This window comes from Tribolium castaneum, chromosome 5 (genome assembly GCF_031307605.1).
Source record: "Tribolium castaneum strain GA2 chromosome 5, icTriCast1.1, whole genome shotgun sequence".
NCBI lineage: Eukaryota > Metazoa > Arthropoda > Insecta > Coleoptera > Tenebrionidae > Tribolium > Tribolium castaneum.
In genome coordinates, this window is record NC_087398.1 from 12,143,048 (window position 1) to 12,167,124 (window position 24,077).

A 24,077-nucleotide genomic window follows, 5' to 3' on the forward strand; every position below is an offset into this window, starting at 1 on the left:
CTCCTCTCATGCCGCAATAATCTCATTCCTGCGTTGGGAAACGCGGCGTGACGGCCATCAAAACATCCAACTTTGAATGCGCTACCTGTTGCACATGGAACAAGTGACGGTCGAACAATGAGGGTCGTTTTTTCCCGACAGACAAAAGAATAACGACGTGCATATGGCAAAGGGGGCGGCTTCATTATCACCATTTATTGCCCCCATTTCTGATATGCGGGGATTTTAATCAATAGATAGATTCATGTGGGCGGGGGTGCACTCAGGGCGAATATTTTACTGTAATTAATGTAATGCGTTTTGAATGGCCGGAAATGGAATGTGGACGAAAGCGATACAAGGGGTGGAAAGCGACGCTAACGATAAATAAAGGGAAATTTAATATGAGGAGAGAGTGGGCGACGACTTTCCACTCGCTCGTAATAGTCGCGATTAGAGGAATTTTTCGGAAACAATAAAAATAAGGGGTAGGGCAGTTTAACAAAAAATGTGTCAGTGCTCTGCACAATTTTTTTTTCAAAATTTTAAGGGTTTTGAATGGTTTCATTAAATAAATAAACGATTTTGAAATCAGCTTCGTTGTTTGCTTGCGGCCAAAATCATAGCAAATACTACTTTTACCCCTGATAAGAAGATTTACTGATAAATTGATAAGACAAGTGGTACAAGATTTTGGGTTGAAGCGGTGGTTTTTGCCCGGATAATTGATCATCCTTTTGTTGACCTCTATTTTCCCATAAAGGTGCACAATGGTAACCAAATTATCGGTCAATTAGCAACTCATCGCTCCCATACTTTCCTTATAAGTAAAAATCTAATCAGCAAATGTGTAGAAAGTACACCCAGTGAGTGATTCACGGCGTAATATGAAATCCTGAATATTTTTTCCTGATACCACTTTATTTATCAGAGAAGTCTGTTATCTGTTGACACCGAGAAGTGGCTTCTGTTGGGGAACGAAGCCTTTGATATTGCCAAAGAACGAGGCTTGTGGCCAAGGCCCCACGGGTGTAAAAGAATGGCAAAAATCAACAGGATTCCTGTTGGAAAAGCCACCTGTTGCTCGTTCCCGCCACCCCCCGTTATGTATCATACGGGCGCATTCTTTTAAAAAGTGTTACTCCGAGTCGAAAAGCCGTCCTCTTTTCGAGGGGGGTCAACCACCCCACGACTTGCACGTGTATCCCCGTTTCGTGCAGCGGCCCCCTCGCGTAGTGCCCCCTTGTTGCCCCCACACGCCCAGCACAACGTCGCTGGGCCGCTGCACGAGCCCTCAATGTAAGAGCTCGCCTGCAGTCGCCCAGCCGCGTCTTCGGGACTTCGGAGCGAGGCGGAGCCGAGTAGTGCAATGGTCGCTTGGCCATCCACAATTCCCAAGGTCAGCGCAGCCGCGTGGTGGTGGTATTCTGAGCCGGAGCTGCGCGGGGCTCGAGTTCAATTTAGTTAGTCGAAGGGGGCGCACATTGCACCCTCGCGTCTGGCATGGTGGTGTCTCAGTGCGAGTGAAGTCAAGGACACGCTGTTGCGTAAGTAGGAGCCCCTTTAAACGGCAGCGCGTTTGAATTTTTCGCGCTTTTGCGAACCCCGAACTACCCCGAGTGCCGCCGAACGACGGACATTTGCTGACATGGCGTCTTGAGTGTTGTGGTGTTCGCTATCCCGGGGATCAACCCTTGATTTTGTGGTGACGCACGACAAGGTAATCTTGACGCTGCGCGAGGGGCGACGCCTCGGAACTGTGCGAGGGGACGCGCCCCCAGGCCCCGTTCCCGGCGTCGCAGTAGGCGGGGTGCAGCGAAACGTCAAATCAAACGTCAAATATGGCGGAGGGCTGTGCCATTCTGGGGGGTTGGCGACACGTGGAATTTTGCTCTTTTCCACGATTTTACGGCGGCCTGGGTGATGTAAATGATGTAATAATAGTTCAAGACCGATACAAACACCTGTGCGAAGGCGACGCGAGGCCGGACTCTTTGGCGCCCCGCTCGGTTTGGACCCCCGATGGCCCAGCCCAAAATAAGCGACCTTCGAAGCCACAAAAAAATTTATTCATCAAGTATTACTATTCGAACCGGGGAAATTCGCAGCGTGATTATTGATTTTTCGGAGAGACGCGGGGGAAAATGCTGCGATTTTGACAGGTCACGTGCGAGGAATTTTGCGTGGCGGTTTCGCGCTGTAATATTTGACCTTCAAGGGGCGTACTAAAATTGTTTATGTTAATAAAGTGTCGTGGCGTTGTTTGAAGCAGCACTGGAACGTCTCAAAAAATTTCATCACTCACTAATTTCACACGACCGGAAAACGCGCTTTCTTGGGTTGGTGCCCGTGTTAATGGGGAAGTTGGACACTATTTGCTGTTACCCTAGCAACAACAAAGTGGTCACCGCAAAAACACGTTTTATTCGAACAATACGGGGAATTTACCCGATTTATCACTTTTCTACCATTCGATGTTTTTTAAACTTTAAAGAACCAATAAAACTTGAATTAATTGGTATTAGTGTTAGGGGTAAAGTTAGCCACAATTCGTCGCAACCATGGCAACTGTCACTTGCGTCATGAAATTTAATTGAATTTAATTTAATTACAAAATTTCGGCAATTGGAAAAATTCAATTGACATTTAAGACGATTTTTTCTGGCCACAACCCGTCATCGTTAATTAAAGTTCGTAATAATGGATTCTAGACATGAATTCTTTGACCAGTTCCTTGTTTACACTTAATGGTGAATTAAATTTATTAATTTCTGAAAGGACGAAGCTTTTTTATTTATGTTAATTGCCTAAAACTTAGAAAAAGGATGAGCTAATGATCCCCTCGAGCCAATTAGAGTGACATTGCGGTAGTCCCTCGCTTATTTCGGAAGTATCGAATCAATTAAAATTTGAGCGTATAAAGCGTTCCCAGTGTCCATCTGTGTCTTACATAATCTGCCGGCAAACAATATACATAAAAATAAACTCGTTCTGCTGCTTTGTATAATGGTTTCGGCTCAGATTTATAACACTGGAATGGTGGATTTTTAACAAAACCGTCGTTAAGGTCACCACTGTTGAGTGGCTTTGCCCCTTTGCGACCTTTGCGGAAATACCATTAATTTTTCGCATCTTTCTAATAACGCGAATTGTTTGCAGTGTTAACACCAACAATTGCGCCCCATATCAACAAGTCTGAATTATCCACAGTATCAATCCACAAAGCATGTCTTCCCAACGTTTCTGTCTGAGATGGAACAACCATCAGTCGAATTTGTTGTCAGTATTCGACCAACTCCTACACGACGAAAGTTTCGTCGATGTCACGTTGGCCGTGGAAGGACAATTGTTGCGTGCCCACAAAATGGTCCTTTCGGCGTGCAGTCCCTACTTCCAGGCGCTGTTCGTCAACCATCCCGACAAACACCCCATCGTTATCCTTAAGGACGTCCCATACAGCGATATGCGCTCCTTACTGGACTTCATGTACAGAGGGGAGGTCAGCGTCGACCAGGACAGACTCACAGCCTTCCTGCGGGTCGCTGAAAGTCTGCGGATAAAGGTAAAAACTACATTGAGCAAAACTGTGAGGGTTTAATCAGCGCATTGCGAAATGTTTATTTATTTCTACCCACTTGACGATTTTGTTTAAAACTAATATGGAAGTGGCGGTTACGTGAGTCACCCCAAATGAATCATCATATGTGGATTTTTTTTAAGAAAAAAGTACAATTAAACGGGGAAATCACGATCGATCTTTGCCTGTTTATTCCAGACGTTTTGAAATATTACATCTTTTGGCGTGCGACCAAATCTAAATTTGTGCAAAAATGCAAAAAGTTTAATAGTTTCATGGGAAGCAGGAAGACTTTAGTTGTGCCACCCACGCTATTTTTTACCCAAGCTCGTGAACGATGTAAACTAGAATTTTTTCACTTGAAACATTGTTTATTTGCACCTAATTTTTATGATTGCTTATTAATACTATCTACTATTATTGTTTATTTAAAAATGTTTAAAAATGTGAATACAGTTTCTATTCGATAAAATAAAAAACCTTAAAAAAAACAGTTCCTTTATCGTTCCTTATCATCAATAAATTGTTTCAAAAACTAAATTTTTACGCTAAAAATGCTTAGTTCTATATTTTATATTCAGTCGGTGTCCTCTTATTTTTTATTCAAAATTTATACATCTTGTATTTTAATACTGTGTGTATCAGAAATACGTGCGCTAATTTTAAAAGGTAACAGCTCAACAAATAAAAGATTATTTTCTATTCGTAAATTTTCAATAAAAAATTTACTCAATATTTTTAAAACAAACAAGAAAAAACCGTGGTAAAATTAACAAAGTTATTTCTGATACACCCTGTGTATTATTTTATTGTCAGGTAAACAGTTTAAATTATCAGTTTTTTGTCTATCTAATAAAAAGCGACCGTAACTTTGTCATTGGTAACGGCTGAAAAACTATCTAGGGAGGAAAGTAAATATTTTCCGCACGCAGGAGCACACTTTATGCTTGGGTGGTTGAAGTTTTTGATTTTTTCCACTGTTTGATGAATAATTCAAAATTTGGAGATTGTGACAAACGATTGTTTTGCTTCCCAATTTTAAAATTCGTTGCTTTTAAAGGACAAAATTCGAATATTTTATAATTTAAAATTGGAGATTTGAATATATTTTTTGGGGGAAGATTACCACGATTATAAATAAAGGTGTTTTTTATTTTTATTGTAAAAATGAATATTACATTTTGATAAATGATCACTGACCTTGACATAAAACATTCGACTAAAGCACTTATTTTTTCATGGTCAAAGTTTGAGTCGTTATAAACCTCGGAAGAGGTTTGCAATTATTTGCTAATTTTGAAGAGACGTTGAATAATCTTGTGTTTTTGTTTTTTGTGTATTTTTGTTTGTACGACTCATTTTCCAATCTTCTTATCAAAAATTTCGACAAAAAACATGAATACAGATAAGTGCTATTTTTATCAGTGAACAGGATTCGAATCGGGTGGCTTTGCCAAGCTTTGCTATCATTTCAATTAACCAAAAAATTAATAATTGAACTAATTAAAATTTCCCCGAATTGGAGAAAATCGATCAGTTCGCAAGTGTTTTGATTGCTAGAAATAAACAAACTTTGATAACGGCGTCGTAAATAAATTTGGTCAAAAAGCGATTTCTTTGAAAGGAAGGGTGTTTGAAGGGTTGCATTTTGGCGTTTTAGGGTCTGACAGAGGTGAACGAAGAGAAATGTGATACAATAACGTCGTCTTTGACGCAACAAAACCAAATGAACGCCAACATGCCACATCTGCAAAGACTGCAACAGAACAAGAGGTTCGGCAACCCGCTCAACATGCTCGGCAATGCTCTTCTCCAGCCGAAGAGGAAGCGCGGACGGCCTCGGAAACTCTCGGGGAGTTCGAACGGCACCCCAGGCGAGGACTTCGACAGGGGCGATGCCCTGGTGCAGGGCAGCCCCGAAATGCTCGAAGTCAAAATGGGAATGGACGGATTCACGGGAAACAACTCCGACTGCAGCACGGGCAAGTCGGACGCGAAGGAAAACGATCTGGACGATAACAATACCAAAGCTAAGGAAGAAAACGAACCGGTCGCCGGCACCTCCAAGGAACAGAACACGTTTAACGACACGAAAAACGCCGACGATTTTCAGTCTTCCGGTAAGTGAATTACCGGCTTTTAATTCGTAGTGGTACGGCTGATTTTTGAGATGTGAAGAAACAATGAACATACCTGTCAAAACTAATTTATGTGGCCGTTTGGGCGCAATTAAATCCATCATTGAAACATAGTGCGAGTATCTTTTTAACTTTGATTCAAAACTCGGACAAGATTTTTCGAGTTAGTGCGATTTTTGACAGTTTAGTGGACGTAACAGATCTTATAAATAAATACAGCCAGATTCTTTTAGGGTCTGCATTAGAATCTTGTTAACTGCTAATATAGCTAGAGATTGAAATTTTGTGTACGATCCATATCGACCATTCTAATTATGTAAAAAGAGTAAACTTTCGTATTTATACATTCGCCTTTTGAAACTGAGTAAAATGTACCCTAGTTGTTAGTCTTATCATAGTAATCAGTGTATGTCAATTTTTTATAAAAATGTTTATTAGCTGTGACTTGAATGAAGATCATGATTAAAAATAATTATTCACAACACATTTTTTTTCAAATGAAATGACTCTGTTTTTTTAACGGCAATCAAAAGAACATCGATTTTTAGGGAGACTTTTTACAGTTTTTGAAATAGTCGCAAAAATGGAATTTTAGCTCATTATTTTCATTTTTAATAGAGCAAACTTCTGAAAAATACAATAGTTATGTTATTAATTAAAAGAAATGTTTGATTTGTCCACCATTTTCATTCAAAAAGCTCAAGATTTAATGACAGACTGACAAAATTACTTTACATAATTTATTAAGTTCAACTATAATTAAATATTGTTTTACTGCTTATTCGATAATGAACCAGATGAAAACTATATAAAATATTAAAGTTACTAAGTTTAAATGTTACTTGATTAACGATGAAAATTACAAAGTAGAATTCGTTTTTTGTGGTTATTTCAAAAACTGTAGGTAGATATTGAACATGTTGAGAAAAATCATCATAAATGTCGATGTTCTTTCAATTGCCGTTAATAAAAAGGGTTATTTTTTTGGAAAAACTGAGTTATAGCCATTTTTTGATAACCAGTTTGAAAAAATCATACTAGTCTTGAATTTTGACTATTAACAATTTTGAAAATTTTAAAAGGCTTTTTGAATTCTCGGTTATCAAATGCAAAAAATTCGTTGGACGTTGGAGTTTTTATAGTTTGAGAAGACGAATTTAAAAGTGCAATAAAAATATGTAGTTACTATTGAAAATTTCAAAGTTGGCGTCATTTTTCGTAGTTTCGGAAGCTGAACCATTTTTAAAATAATTTAGGTAAACTTAGAATGGTAGATTTGGATCGTATACAAAAGTTTAAAGCTCTAGCTATATTAGAAGCGTGGAGGGAGAAACTTGTGGAGAGAAGGCACCCTATTCCGCCAGTGTTAGGTTCTTGTTAATCTACAAACATCTTTTATTGTCTATTGTCTAAATTTCCTGCTTAAGTGTACGGTGGCGGGCACTGAATTTTGGACACTTATGACATTTCGTTGACATAAACTTATGGAATACTCCATACCTTTTGACAACGAAATGACAGAAGCGTCCAAAATTCCGTGTCAGCCACTGGTAAAGCGGCTTCTACAAATCAACTGATACTATAGGTGTATCATGGATATGTCGTCACATTATTTTGTTTTTTTGCTTTAAACAGTTTTTTATGGTAGTTTTAAGTAATGGGACGTAATAGTGTTAATATTAACGGTTAGTGTTTTCAATGTAGTATATTTTGTCAATGGTGTAAGGGCCCCCAAAATGAAAATTTGTTGACTACACCACTGGTTTAAAGCACATTAGAGAAGAAAGTTAGAGCGCGAACTTTGAAAATGGTGTTTGTGTAAGGACCACGGTTTCACTCCACAAGTTTCTCCCTCTATCATTAGAAGTTAAAAAGTTTCTAATGTAGGTTCCAAAAGAATAGCCTTGTGTACACTAAATTTCAGTAATCTGTAAAAGTGAATAAAATGAATTAAACGGCGCCACTAGTTACTAATTTATTACATTATCTCAGATTTAAGTTGAGCAACCCTGTATAAATTTAGGTTTACAATACAAATTTTACGTGATTTTAAATAAAACTGTATTTGAAGACGCAATTATTGTGGAAAATATTGCAATTTTTTGTGTAATCAGGTAATACTGTACTGGGTTAAATCAACGAATTATGAATTAAAGATGTTACTTACGTGCCACGTGGTGAACACTGATGTTTCAAGAAAAACATCCTTTATTAAGTTTGTTAAGATAAAAAAGCGCTTGTGCGTTATTTGTGTTGCTAGAAAAAAAGATATGTCGGTAATACAGGTTGCAAAAAGTTCGGCACGTTTATTAAATATTTCATTGTTAATTGTTTTTGCGCGTCATCGATTGGCAACACTGTAACTAATTACAAACAGGGCCGTCGCAGGTTTATTATGTTAGAAACTCAATTAAATTTTAATGTATCTATCGCCAAGGCCTAGTCTGGGGTTATTGGCCCCCATTTCATTAATTATTTACAAATGCAAATGACACACTAAAACTTTCAGTAATAAACAGGCGTCAATTACAGTTTTATTAAATTTGGCCAAATGCGGCTGCTGTCAAACGATGTCGGCTTCCGGTGAATCCCGGTGTTTGTGTTTTATTGACAGTAAAATTGTGTATTTTCCGCGTTTTTAAGTGAAACAGTAAACTTGTTAAGTGTGAAGGGAAAAGCTATAGTGCTGTAAGTGAATTGTGCATCAATGGAGGTGAGTTTAATGATTTTTAACTGATAAGGGAAGAGTTAAGGAATGAGCCAGTTTCCGCCACATTTGTAACATCACACAGAATTCATGACGCGGCTTATTTCCTATAGCTTTTCCCTTGAATGTTTCTTGGTTCTGGCCTAACTCCATATCTGTTTGCAGGCGACAAAGACCGTTCCTCCCCCAACAATATCCACTGTATAGACTTTAACTCGTCGCTGCACGAAGAGTACAATTTGCCATATCAGGACACCTCCACATCCGACATAGAGTTAGACGATTTGGACTCGAACTATGAGACTCTCGATATTAAACTAGATCCAAAGATGGTCCTCGACGGCTTCTCCGACAAGAAGAAACGCAAAAGTTTGAGTCTTATGGACGTGGAGGACTTTGCCAGCTATGATATAGTCCTGGACGACCCCTCCTACGACTTCAAAACCCTCAAATACGTCAATTATTCGAAAAAAATCAGCGACCCGGACAAATCAGCAAGGGACTTTTGCGTTCGAGAGAAGGATAATTTGTACCGATGCACAGTTTGTGGCCGGGTTTACACGCACATTAGCAATTTTTGCCGACATTACATGACGTCGCATAAACTAGACGTGAAGATGTTCTCGTGTCCGGTGTGTTGCAAGGATTTTACGCGCAAAGATAACATGTTGGCGCACCTGAAAATCATACACAAGCAGAATATGAGCTAGTGCCTTCGCAAGTGCCTTATTACAAGTCGATCGGCAATAAGTTTCGTTATTTTTATACTAGCGTTTCTAGAGAGTCCAAATATTTTTATAATGATATATATGTGTGATTAATTGGGTTTATGGGGGTACAATTCGAAACGACTGATTGCGACGCAAAATTTTTACGTGAAACTTGGGTGGACATCGAATTTGATCTCAAATCGTTACTTAGATTTCGCCAATTTTACCCTCCATAAAAATGATTATACCAATGTTATAAATCTATTTAGTTTAGATATTGTTAGACTATGTTAAGTTGGCAATAAATTTCCTAAGAGAATCCTAAATTAGTCTTGCCTTAATTGTTTAATGCATTTTTTTAAAACGCAAAGTACTGACGGAATCAAAGGTAAAGTTGCAATATTTGTTTTTTATGGATGTTTTTCATAGCAAAATTTTGTTTTTTTTACTTTATTTCTAGTGTAGATAATTTATTTTGCACTTTTATCGTTTAGTTACCTTTTTGTATGAGTAAATGTAGATACCCATTTAGTTCAGTTGGTTTCTTTTCAATAAACATTTTATTCGATTTTTTGTCTACTTTTTTTTGTTAATTTCGGTGAATTTATACAAGCAGCGAACCCAAATACATCGGGTGTTCCAGCGATTTTGAAAAAGTCTGTTATTGATCTTTAAATGTTTTTTTTTCACATAAGCCTCAGATCCTAACATGACTCACCTAAAATTAAAATTATAATTATACAAACTTATGTTTTTTTATCGAATACTATATTTCATTGCATTTTTGGATGTACTTTTTAACACTGATGTTTTTAAGCTAAATTGTTGCTTGGTTTTGTTTGGTTTTCGACATTATTTGTTTTTTTTCGAAAACGCTCTTTTTTTAAATGTTTTACGTAAAAACTAAGAATCCTAGAAAAGTAGGACGTTTACCACTTTAAATTCAAAGGGCATATTTTTAGGTTATTAACTTTAGGCATTGAGAGCTGTTTTTAGATAGGCAGTTTAATAATTTTTGAGAAGCAAAAACAAAAAAGGGTGTTCCATTTAACTTTTTCAAATTATTCAATATTTAATTTTTTCATGTTCCTAAATGCAATGGACTTAATAATTGGTACAGATTTAAGTTTGACCTTTCTCCTTTAAAGTGATGAAAGTCCCACTTGTCATCTTTTTTTAACACTTTTATTGTTCTTGTGTAATATATTTTTTTAAAAGTGTTTTGGTCAGAAGAATTAAATTATTTCAAAAACTAGATAGAATCGAACAATAAAGGTTTAGTCAAAATCATCAATATTAAAAGCTACGTCTAAAAATGCAGAAAGATTTATGGTGTTTCTTAAAAAAAACCTAATTTTATATTACGGATATCTAAAGGTTAGGATATGAAACGACGTATAAGTAAATCGTTCCCGTCCTCGATAGTTCCGTTAATGTCGCTAGGGAGCGCAGTTGTTCCATTACCGTCTAAGTTTTCCGAGTAATTAAAAAAAATGGTGGTATATCGGTTAATACATAGCAAACAAAAAAATACATTCAGATAAATCATTAATTTCTCATTAGTAAAACGCAAAATTTTTATCGTAAACTATATTTAAAAAGATTTCAAACTTTTACGAATTTGCACTCTGTCCCATATTTTTTAAACGCTGCGAATACGGTTATAGATGCAAGAAAAATGTTAAGAAGAAAGTTGTGGAGAATTAAATTTCCTACAAAAAAGTCTGCGAGATCATATTTCTATCTTCTACAGTTTAGGTATGAATTAACTTTCCACTCGTAAAATGAAACGAAACCGTTGCTTCAGTGTCTCGGAACGTCTTTGAGGCCTAAACCGTTGATGATAGAGATATGGTTTCGCGGACTTTTTTACAGGAAATTTAATTCTCTACAATTTTTTTCCTACGATTTTTCTTGTATCTTTAACCATATTTGCAGCATTTTGAATAATATTGGGCGAAGCACAAAATTTAAATTTTAAATAAGTTTTTTCCTCATGTTTCTTATGAAAATATAAGTGGTCAGTTTTTCTCGACCTGTTAAGAATCAAAGCTTAATATTTCTGCATTTTTTCCAAGTAATTAGTGAATTGGTTGGACTTAAATTAATTTAAAACGATGTGGCTTCAAAACGGTATAACGCTCGAAGCTCGCTCATGTTTACTCTGCCTTACTATTTTTTTGGGTTCAGAAAATTCTGCGGTTTTGTATCTCGTTTTGACTCCTAAGTTATAACAACCTGTAGTTTATATTGTAGCTTATTTCGGAAACCTCCTGTATGCAGAGAGTTGGTATCTACGGCTTTTGTGAAAAAATATTGATGTTTCAGTTATCTAAAGGTCAGTAATGGACTTTTTCAATTCGTTTGGACACTGTATTTACTATTAAAAGTAAAAAGTAAATTTATTAAGTTTTACTTCATTAAAAATCGAAACAGCCAATATCATGTATTAAAATTGTCACTGTTAAGATTGACTTTTCAAAAGGATGCGATCATTAAAACTATCACTTAAGTTGCTTGTATGAATTTATGTGAAATTGAGTTGGTTTTATGGTTTTATTGTCTTTTTTACATTTTCTTTATCTGTTAAATTTCCGTGATTGAGGATTGCTTGTTGTAGATTCGCCGCAGGCCGGCAAGCTGCTGAGCCCCAAGCAGGAGCCGGGCGAGGGCGCGACGCCGGAGCCCCGCTTGAGCGCCAGCGACAGCCTGAACAACAACGCCCCAGCGTCGAGCGGGGCCCCCATGTCGGCGCCGACGTCGGGACGCCAGCCGGTGAAACGTCGGGCGCGCCGCCGCGCCACCTCCCAGAGCCAGGACCCCGCCGAGCAGCTGACGGAGATGTCCGTCCGGGGGCTCAATCTCTTCCGCTACGCCTCCATCAACGAGGGCGTGTATCAGTGCACGGAGTGCGCCAAAGTGGACGTCCAGAAGACGTTCAAAAACAAGTACAGCTTCCAGCGGCACGCGTTCCTCTACCACGAAGGACACCAGCGCAAAGTGTTTCCGTGCCCCGTGTGCCAGAAGGAGTTCTCTAGACCCGACAAAATGAAAAATCACATGAAGACTGTACACGATTGTTTTATGCCCAAAGACGTCGTGTTCCCTCCGATGGGGTTTTTTCCGATACCGTGAACGCGTTGGTGACCTTCTAAAGGACACGATCCGGTTGCGCTGGAACGCAATTAAAAAAATATGAATTGATTTCGTACTTGGTGCTAGGTTTTTGAGAATTTTTTTCGCTAAATTCAAAGTACAATTTATATAAGAACGAAACGCCGACGACGAAAATGCACAGAAGATACCCCGGCTTCACCTGAATGCCCGATCAGAGTGGCCCTTGATCAGTGATCATCATAACTTGAAAAAATCCCAAATTTGAAAATTAAGTTGGCAATGCCAACTTAAATCGTAATTGAGATTGCATAGCAACGGTGCAAAACAAACACTGTTATTGGCTGCTGCTATGCAACTGAAACCCGCGTAATTTGAACGTTCAATCTAGGACGCGACAGAATGTAATGAAAAAAAATGCCTATTTGATAACGGTAAGTATGCGCAAGATAAACAAAAACTGCAGGCAGATAAAGTTTAAATTCTTAATAGAAAAAGTTTTGTAAAAACTTTAGTCTATATATTTTAATCTCAAATCACTTGTAGTCGTGAGCCACTCTGATCGGAGTTGGTCCAAGGCTCGGTATGATTCTGTTGTAAGTTTTCGCGCTGCGCTTTCCCAAATAGTACTAGTTAGTTATTCTTGTGATTAACCCGATACGGTTAAAAATGGCCTTGTAAAGGCCCTGTAATTATTAGAAATAATTTACCAATTACTGCTAAGCAGTTTATAATCCACAATTATTTTTTAATTCAATATTAACATCGTACTAGTTTTTTGTTTGTTTCTAAAGTTTATCTTAGTTTTTTTGGTTTGGATAGATTAGGGGTCTTGCAAATATTTTAGAATAGTTGATTTACACAAAATATTTTGTTCATAACAAATTTTCGTCTATTATAACCTTTTTACATGATAAGAATGTAGAATAATGTTTATACATAATAATTTAAACTATCGACTGCACAGAGTAGACAATAATTATATTTTATATAATGCCGTCAGCGCACAAATGTATCAAGTAAGTAAACTATCAAGTATTTAATTTAGGTGTTGGGACATTGAAAAACAATATTTTTTTAATTCTGTATTTGCCATTTTTCGAGAATCTTATTTATTTCTTTTCTAAGCTTAATTCTTTCCCTTTTTTAGTATAGGACTAACAAAAACACCTGAAACAAATTTATTAACGTTTTGTCAATTGTTTAATAGAGCTAATGGCAATTCAATCAAAATAAGATATCAGATATCTTAAAAAAACCTAACGCAATAGCTTGTATAATCACAATGTGATAGTGTTTTTTGTTTGTTTATTTTTTGTTTTTACGTTTGTTAGGCCGAGGCCAGTTTCGTCACTGTTCTTCCATGTAAGATTGTTACTGTTGAAATAATTAAAAAACAGTCACGGTCTTTGTTAGTAAGAATAATAATTACTAAGTGCAATTAATGTAAAATTTATATACTAATGTTAAATAGATTAAGTGAAAAAAGAAACAGAATATCCGTATATTTTTTGCAATTATTGCAACTTGTTATCAAATTGAGAAAAATATTTATTGAAAAATTAAATTTTTAAAAAAATTTATATAATGCACACCGCGTTTCGTCGTCAATACAATTGTTTTTCCCTTCTTGAGCGATTTATCATTGTTTTTGATCTTTGTATTAAATGCTTTTAGCCTTTGTATCATATTTTGATTTCTTTATTTGTGTTATTTTTGTTATAGATTATTTTTTAACTGTCACTTTGGTGCAAAATGTATTATACTATTTGTGTAATTTTACTTCACAAAATCTATCATAAGAATAATTGTTTGTTTATTGTACTTTCATTATTAATAAATCTACCTCTAAACATTACCCGCTGTTTCTCCCGTCCCGACTCTGCCATGATGATCTGCCAAACAACCACAGAATAATTTCCATTTTTTCCCCAATGTGCAGAGGATTGATGCAAAACTACGTTTTAAATTTTTGTTTTAGAAATGGCATAAAATTGCGAAATTAAGCGTTCAAGCACCTATTGTTCACCAACTCGTCGCGACGCTGATCTTAGTGTAATAATTGGTTTTTAATGTACTATTCATTTTAATAAAACGTTAAACTAATTATGGTTTGTTTCAAACCTTTAGCAACAAATGTCAATTTTAAAAAATAATTTTCTCTATGAACTGCCGGGTTTTCTTGACTAAAAATTTCTTGTTGGGATTCTGTTTACACAGAATTCCTATACAGAAACTCAATTTGTGCTCCATTTCACTCCAAAAAAAGGGCAAATAGTAATAAATATTTATTTACTAGTATTACAAAACAAAGTGGTGACAATTTAGTGCCAAAAAAACACCACTAATTAAAAGACAAAACCAATTGTAAAAAGTAACTGTTCTTTTTATAGTTTTGAAACAGATACCTCTTATTAGGGGTGGGCGATATTAAGATTTAAATAACGATAATCGATACATTAAAAGCACAATATCGATACATTATATTAAAGTATCGTTAATTAATTAACCATATATCGATAAAAATATGGGTATTTATAGATAACTGATAGTACCTAATAAATGTTACTGTAAATTTAAAAAAGTTGAAATGGTAAAATACTTGTTTTTTTTTGTTAAATATATGTCTAAATTATATAGAGATCAAAAAGTTTTGTACTTACCTATAGTTATGTACCTAATGTTTTTTCAAAAAATTCTCAAACTCGTCAAATTTTTAATCTTCCGTTTGTTTTTAAACTATGTTATCCTCAATTTTTTGGGTTCCCAATTCTCAAATGTTTTTGGTTTTCATTACATTTTTTAGTTCTCTATTCAGCATTTGTAGTTTTAAAAAGTAAAAGCTTTTTTTTTTAAATATTATCAACTTTTTTCCGTTTTAGTTTTAGATGACATGACTATTCCAACACAATTTTTCTATTAAAAGAAACGATTTTAATTTAAAAACAATAATCGGAGTGTTTGGTCGTCTCTTACAAAAATTTGCTCAATTAATTTATATTTAGGTTTTAACTGAACTAAAACGATATTATCGAAATTTGTTGTAATATTGATAACAATCGGTATTCTGAATATCGATATTTATAAAGACATAATATAATAGATAAATAAATTTTCATTATTAAATTAATATTTTTATCGATACGTTGGTAAAAATTCCCAGCCATACCTATTATGCACCTAGATTTTTTAAATTCTTAAGAAATCAGAAAACTGGTATTTTATTTTTTAAGAAAGGATCTTTTAACTGAATTTTTTCCTAAGTCAAGATAAAAAACATTGGTATAATATCCATTTCAAAACTATAAAAACTTAAAAACAACTGTTACTTTCTCTTTTAATAAGTTTTTTGGGATTAAATTTGTTAGTAGAGGTCAATTTATCACAGAATCACACGGAAACAGAATGCTTTAATGTGTGACCTATTTAATTTGACTCTAAAAAAATGCGATGTTATCATTTTCTGTGTAGATAATATTTCCGTGGAAAATGTAACATGCTTTTCAAAACAGCAGTCGAAACGTTTGTCATCTCATCATTTATTGTGTCTTAATCTCTAGACTAATTAATATTTCCGTTAACCGTTTATTACCTAATACTGGGCTTTAGATTTTCATTAGTATATTTTGTGATTAGGCAACTATATATACAGTTACAGAAATTACAAGATGCGTAAGTAAACTTTTCAGCCAAACTTACAACAAACGATGATTAAATGTTATTTACTAGAAAAAAACTTGGCGCTAGTTCTCAAAAAAGTTTATTTATTGTGTTTGCATAATAGCAATAGGTCACATTTAATTTTTTAATTTTTAAAATTTGTCATTACTTTGAGCTTTGTCAGGTAAAAGAACAAAAACCATTTTACTCATACTTTGTACCCTGGCTCTAATCATTCTTTTAAGAAATCGACCATTTTGTTTATTGTAGGTACCGTTTTTAGTATTGGTCGAGAAATTTTATCAAGTGATGGGTGGAGCTAATCCAACAACTTTCGTTTTTTGTGTCTCATTGGAGGTTTTTCATTGCTTGAGTTCGTTTGACCTGTTTCACCAATAAAAACGTAAAGCCTGCCCAATGCCAATAATTAAATTGTAGTCATTGGTCCTTAATCATTTATTTGAAGGCAAATCAAAATCTCTCATTGATGGCTGTATTTATTATTTTTACTTTTTCCAGGGTCGGTTAGGCAATATTTTCTTTTCAATAATAATTCCGAGAACAATTTTTTTCTTTTTCTTGTAATTATTTTTTATAGTTGGTTGCTTTTAAAACATCAAAATGCGCATAAATGAAAGCTATGCAAAACCTTTTATTATTATTTATTCTATGGATTTATTTAACGTTGTTTTAAATTTATAAAAATCCGAGACAATTTGAGATTTTTTACATTTACTAATTTTCCCATGGAAGTGTTCTTTTGCAATTAGAGCTTCCCTGCCCCACTAACACTCTAACATTTCTTCCAGAGGAATACTACGACTACCCCGAAAATAACCAAAACCACACTAACCTACCCTCGTCCATAACCGTGGAGATCGTCCCCTCCGTGAAGCAGGAAACGGTGATAATATCGACGGAGGCCGCGCGTAATATGCTTAGCGAGTCCGTCGAGCAGGAGGAGCAGCTCGAGAAGGGGATGGAACCCAACGCTGGGGTGCACTTTTTGACGGACGATGAGTGTGCCCTCATGGCCGACAACTACGAGAAGAAGAAGAACGAACTTTTGGAGTATTTGACGCGACACGATGGAAGTGTTGTTTGTAAACTCTGTGGTGAAGTTCTCGCCTCGCGAACGCATTGGTACAGACATAAGTATAAGTTGCATGTGAATAACTTGGTGAATCCGGCGCCCTTGTTCAAATGCACGCATTGCAACGTGTTTTTCAAGAGTCGGAAGGGCTACATGGGGCACATATCGGCGAGACACTCGGAGAACATGGAGCAGCACGAGGAGCTCAATATCAGCATCAAGGAGGAGGTGGTGGAGACGTCGGAGCCGCCCAAAACCAAGAAAAAAGAGGTAGCTACGGTCAATTTATTGCTTGATTTTGTCCACTTTTTGGAAAAAAATGACCTATGAATGAAAAAACCTATACACAGAACGCAAACTTACATTGGATTTTTGCTTTTTTTATTTATTTTAATTTAAAAAGTAATTTATTTATTAAACTAAAAGACCACAATTATTTATTAGTTTTTTTTTTTCGATATATTGCCATCGCTTTTTTGTATAAATTTTGTCGTTAAATTATTTTTTAAATAGTAGGTATATTAAAAAACAATTTTTATAAGACCAGTCTTAAAGTTCCCTTAGAGCCATTTTCGACAAGAAATCACACTTATCCTTTGAAATCCCTTCTATATTCAATTGACAGACTGTCAAATTTTGAGGAAGTTCCAAAATTTCGGAAGAACTTCGCAAACCAAGAAAACCAGACGATGACCGAGAGGATCTTGTAGATCTGGATCGGTCGTCCAAGTGTCGGTAATTTCTGGGTGGCGAAAAACCACCCATAACGGACCAAAATCAGAGAGATTTGGTTACCGACATCCGTCAATCAAAGCTCACTTTTTTTTTTTTGAAGAATGCCAAATTACAAGTTTTCAAGGAGGCTTCAATGAAATCCATCAACTGTCGCCACAAGCTAAAACTTGGTTATCTACTATTCGGAAGTAAAATTACCGTTGGGGGCGCCACTGACCTAGGTCGAAAACAGTAACCATAAATGGCGGGAAAATGTTTATTCGGATATTTTGAGCGTTGTACGAATTTTGGGGCTTCACAATTATTACATTGCCTATGCGGAATGATTATTGCATCTTTGATGCAAGAAACTTATGTTGACAAATGAGAGATGACGAGGAAAACACGAATAACGAATGACTGTTTGGTTCACTTTCTTTATTGGAAAATTATTACAAAGACATTGAAAAACCTACCTTTTGGCATAATTTACGTTTAAATGTATCAGCAGTTGTTAATCTTTATTGTAGTTTTGTAGATTTACCGCAGCATTTCATGATTTTTTCAGTGTAAAAAGTTTTGTGATTTCTTCTACATACAATGTACTATTGTCCTTTTTTTTTCTGTCATACGAATATATATATATATATATATATATATATATATATATATATATATATATATAGTCTTAAAGTGCTTTAAGGTCTTATGAAACGATTTTTTTTCTACTTTTTTTGCCCCCTTTTGCCGTTTTTAAACAAAAATTGTTATTTTTGTTACGGTTAGTGCGATGTCCCAATTTTTAAAGTGAAAAATTTTGATTTAAATATTTTGTTTTATTTAAATTTTGTTAAAAAACAAGAGTTTGAATGACAGCGGAGGTAATCTTTCATGAACGCCTCTTGAAATTTGTGAAATTTGCAAAAATGCGGTCCCGAATTTGCTACTTGCCAACCTAAAAAACCTAAAAATTTTCACTATTGTGACATCGCACTGGAGACGTTGAGTGCTTTAAGATGCCTATTAAGGCATCAAAATGGCGTCAAATTACAAAAAACTAAGTTTATGTCAAGACTAAAGTTAAATATACGTAAGATTAATAATTTTATTGTTATTTTTTTCCGATTATGCTTTCAATTATGCTGCAAGCAAATGGAAACATCAAATAAAGTGGAACTGCTATCAACATTTTATTTCTAGTATTATGAGGAGAAGTTAGTCATTCATTTCATTTTAACGGAGGGGACACTGTGCACAAATCTTTAGATTTTATTTTCAGTTTTTATGCACAGTATCACTAGAAATGAATTTTTTTATAGGAACTTAGTACCAATCATATAGTTTGCAATCTACAATTTCAAAAATTTTAATTACGAACAGGAAAATGAAATACATGTTGATGACAAAAAAAAATAAATAAAAAGGCATAGTATGTTAATTTTAAAATCCAATGAATTACTTCAATTAAATGATTATCCTCTCAAAAGCTCCTTTGTCGCAAAATACAATTAAATATAAATCGAGTCATGTTTTTGAAATTTTACGGTCAGGTGACATTTTTCCTGGATGGTTTTATGCTACTAAATGTTGATATTTTGTTGATATTTTTGATAAATCGTAAATTGTACATTTTTGTCTACTGGAAATTTGGGATACATAACTTGCACATTCTAATTATTTTAGCGTTTTTTTGAATTCACCCAGACATGTAACCAGTAATCTGTTATGTAAATTTTTCTCAAGCTCGAACGCTGGGAATATAATTTGACTTTGATCTTTCCCCCAAAATTTAATTTTGAAATATACTTATAGATTGGACACGCTTCAAACTATGCTTTAAACGAATATTTTCAATAGAATAGTAAATTGTTCTTGTTCATGATGTCAATATAATTTCTAATTTTAAATAAATTCGGGATTTTGGTTCCTTTATAGTTTGTCCCTATTGATAAAAAAATAATCTGCGAACTTAAAGTGATTTAAAACTGTCGTAAAATTGCAGAGCTGTCGGATTTATATTACGACTTCTTTGGTTCCAGTAAGTCCAAAAATTTTTTCAATGTTTTTATTTAGACTTGGTGGCACATGTTTTTACCATTTTGATCAACAAAATACATATTGCGTTTATTGTGAATTACTTTTTGACTTCTTGCCAAAAATGAATACGTCTATTATGTCAAAACACAAGTGGCCGAATGAATAAAGTTAAAGCATGAGTATATATAAAGTAAAAGCAAATACTCGAAGAAAAAGTAAAAGCAATTACTAGAAGTAAAAAGTAAAAGCAAATACTTGAAGTAAAAAGTAAGAGCATTTGCTCTTGCTTTTACTTCGGAGTAAATGCTTTATTTTTTGGAAAATCTGCTCTCAAAATAAATCATTGTATTGAAGTTTTCAATGTTATAATTTTATTTAATGTTATTTCTTTCGATTACAATTGTTGCTACTCAAGAACATGTAAAATGTTTCAAAAAAAAATATTATCAAAATTTACTCTCTTCTAACTGAAATAGTGAAGATTGATTAAAATAATACAACAATATTTTACTGCAGACTATCCTAAGCTGCACTGTTGTGTTATGATCAGTGTGAGGAAATTTTATGGGATGAGTGTGGCCATGAGGCCACAATCGATCAGTTGACTCGTCGTAGCGCTCTCGCGATGTTCATATTTATCGATGAAATGGTCCGTTACAGCGCGTGCATTGGCGTAGTTTACTTGGGGTTTATACAATTAATGTTACCGGTCGCTTACAAAAATCTAATTAAAACATAAATATTATTGTTTTATTATAATTACGGAGTACCCAAGAAAAATTGTGTCAATAAAATAGTCGCTAATTTATTAAGACTGCGGTATATTTGTTGAGATTATTTTCTGAAACAATTTTAAAATAGTCGCTAATATCAGCTTCTGCTTGGTTAGTTCAAACCCTGACAAGGCACCTAATTTGTCATAATCGTTAAAAAATAACTTCATCATTTCCTCAATCTTACATGGACACCAATAAAGATGTTTAATACAGGGGAGCGTAAGTCACTATTACATTTTGAAAATGTTGCGTTTTAATTCAGTGGAAATTAAAATTAAAAACTAAATAAAAATATTTTAATCATTTTCTCTGAGAAATACGTTTGAATAACTGTGATTCTTTCTAAATTCTCGAAAACTGATTCCGTTTTGCGGTTAAAATATCTTTGAATTTCGAAAAAGATCTTTCTACATCACAGCTGATTACAGGAGTAAATAAAAAGTTTGGTGCTAATGCAAAATATGTCGAAGGTGGTACATTATTCGCTATTTGTTTTAAAACTAGAAAATCGGGATTTCTAGTAACTGTTCTGTTAAGTACGTTGTTCTTAAATATTATTTTTTGTTATTATTTTCCTCATCATCTTTGGCAAAATGTTCATCCATCGAATACTTTCAAGATTATTAGGAAACAAAGCAACAAATAATTATTTAATAAATTTCTATTAGATTAGGGTATCTTCCTGCGTTTCGTTGTTCTCAGGCAAAAAAATACCTGGCCAAAGCATGAAGATTTTTTCGTTTAAACCGATGTAAAGTCTTAAAATCTTTCTCTAATCCTAAGGGTCCGCGTGGTTGTTTATAAGTTTTTCTTAGCCTTTGTTGTACAACAGCCACCATCGTTTAAAAAGTGATGCTCATACTTCAAAATTGTTGATGCTAATCAGTAAAAAACATTTCTTTTTTTTATTTATTTTGTTTCGAGTAAAACCTCGACGTTGCTTATACTTACATTTGTACTCATACAATTTAGAGCATTTATTTGCAAAATTTGAAGTAAAAGTATTTACTCAATTTTATTCAAGGTTTTAAATTTTGGTATAAGTTTCCGTGATTTTTATTTTTATAAAACCGCTGCGGTTTTTGATAGCTTGTGGTGGGTGCGTTTCTAAAAATATTGCTTTGAAGTTTGCGTTCTATAGTTCTACTGTTAACTATTTTTCTATCAACTTATTTGAGTAGCAAAATAGCCATTTATCCGCAAGGGTAGATAAAATATTTTAATTTATTTTATTGAGTTAAAATTAAAAATTCAAACATATTAATATGCAGGGTTAACAATTAATATAAATTACATAAAAATTCAGCTATAGAAAAAATGTTGTATTTTACTCGAGGAACAAGTCCACTTTTGATCTGAATCTTTTCTCTCGTAGAAAACAACCTTTTTATCGCTTTGTGTGATAAACTAATAAATAAGTACAATTTTTGTGATTTTTGGTTTGGTAGGGCAAGTCGGCCGACTGGGAGGAGCAGCGAGTCAAGGAGGAGAAGCTGGTGGCGGATATAATCGACCGAGTCCGGCGCGAGTGCGAGGCCCAGGGGGCTGCCGTGAGCCGGCGGGGCTACAGCCGGAGGTCCACCGTCATGAACTCCTGCAATTAGGGCTCGAAGCCGCCGAAATCGCAACACCAAGGCACCGCCCCGCAATAATCTTGCAATGAAAGAGTGATTTCCTCTCTGTCCAATTGTTTTGTATGTACATAGTTATGAAAGCTCAACTGAAAACGTGATTTTCCGATGCCAAATTCTGTTACAGTGCAACTTTGTTATTCGCACTTTTTGTTAGGAATTCTTTGCTCAATTCTTTAACTCGGATTTTCAAAGGAATGGGGAACTTGAGAATGCCATTTTCCTCGCAAGCGATATAAATTTAACGACGAAAGAGGAATCCTTTGACCGAGCGAGATACAAAGAACCAGAAATGGTGGAGGATTAATTTGAATTATTGCAGATTTCGGGTAAAAAAACTAAAATTGTTTGCAAAATAATGGCGGAGGAATAGTCACTGACTGTTCTATCAGTGGAACGAATGAATTCAGCATTTCGCTTGATATTTTGCGTCCCCGAAACCAATTAACTTTTTTCTCTCTTAATAAAACTGGTCATTTTTACGATCGAGCAGTTGTTTACAAGCAATTTTTCAACATTTCCATTTTGCACATGAATTTTTCCAGAAATGATCATTCCAAGTGTTGTTATTAAATTTTTTCGTTCTATTTTTGTCGGAGCGGGCGTATGTTTTATTTATTATCTCGCAAACTCGGGTCATATTGAAAGTTCCCCATTCCGACAAAGTCTTCGTTTTGTTGAAACTTTGTGCCAAATATGACGTACCTTTCCCGAAGATTACTTTTTCGATACCCCTTTCGAGATATAAGATATTGTAAAAATCATATTTTTAATATCATGTAGAGTATAAAAAACAATAATTCTTCCTCTCATGTAAAGTTTCCTGTCTTTAAAGTCTGATGAAAGTGATGAAATACTATATTTTACTCGTAGTTGTAGTGGCGTTACGGTTTTTTTCAGGGTCGGTTTTGTGTCCCAGTTCACTGTGTACTTGACAAAATTTTATTATGTACAATAGTGTCATGTAAAATTATGTGTTGACTTCGATTTTGATCCAATAAAATTTTAAAAGTTCACGTTGTTTTTTTACCTTGAATGAAATTTTATTTAAATGATCAAAAATAACACAAAACTAATGCAAGTCGTCTGTAAAGTTGACAAGTCGGTAGTCTACAAGGTGAGTCTGCTAAAAGTATTTTACCGTATTTCTTGCACTCTTTAATTAATTAAAAATAGATTATTAAAAAATATTAATACAAATTATTATTTCTAGTGTTATTTGACAACAACGATGCGATGCTTAAATAATGTTTTGTGCAAAAATACGAAAAAAAATTGTCTCTAGCCTCAAAACTACGACCTTTGCTTGAATCTTTAATATTTTTTTGTTGGTAACATTTTCAGTCTTTCTTTTAATATCTGAATCCAAGATTATAAACACTATTTTAAAACACGTTTCCAATAGCAACGTGTTTTGACTATTTTAAAACACGCTTTCTATACCAACGTGTTTTAAATTAATGTTTTCACTAATTAAAAACACTCTTCTTATACTAACGCGTTTTAAATTAAATTGTTTTAACAAAAAAAAAATTCGATAACACTTTTGCGAAAACGCTAAGTTCTCGGGTATCTAGGTATGCAACTCGCATACGCTCGTTGCATAGCGACTGCTCTCGAAATTTAAGCTTGTGTTGTTGCACTCGTATTTTTTCACAAAACAACATTTAAACATCGTTTGTTTTAGAATTACATTCGAAACAATGATTTATTTCACATATCGCGGATTTTTCATTAAAATACTAACTTTAACTAACTGTCTAACTACTAACTAGTCTGACATTTAAAAAGATATTCATCTGACATAATTAAATCAATTTTTTTATTATGACGGATTGGTTCATAGAAAAAATAGTGTATGCAGTTTGCATTTAATGACCTCTTACAACACTCACCTGGGGCTCGTATCGTAATTTTTATAAGTAAATGCCATCAAAAAAT

The 24,077-nt window shown here is 34.6% G+C and overlaps 1 protein-coding gene across 5 annotated transcripts; it reads left to right on the forward strand.

Moving 5' to 3' along the window:
* The first annotated feature begins 1,366 nt into the window (after positions 1–1,366).
* On the forward strand, positions 1,367–23,150 carry Ttk (tramtrack). Of its 5 annotated transcripts, none has more exons than XM_015979720.2 (5): positions 1,367–1,526; positions 3,139–3,541; positions 5,217–5,676; positions 16,695–17,248; positions 21,954–23,150. In XM_015979720.2, the coding sequence occupies exons 2-5, from the start codon at positions 3,206–3,208 to the stop codon at positions 22,107–22,109; spliced, it is 1,506 nt and encodes a 501-aa protein (XP_015835206.1). In that variant the 5' UTR covers positions 1,367–1,526; positions 3,139–3,205; the 3' UTR covers positions 22,110–23,150.
* Positions 23,151–24,077: the final 927 nt, after the last annotated feature.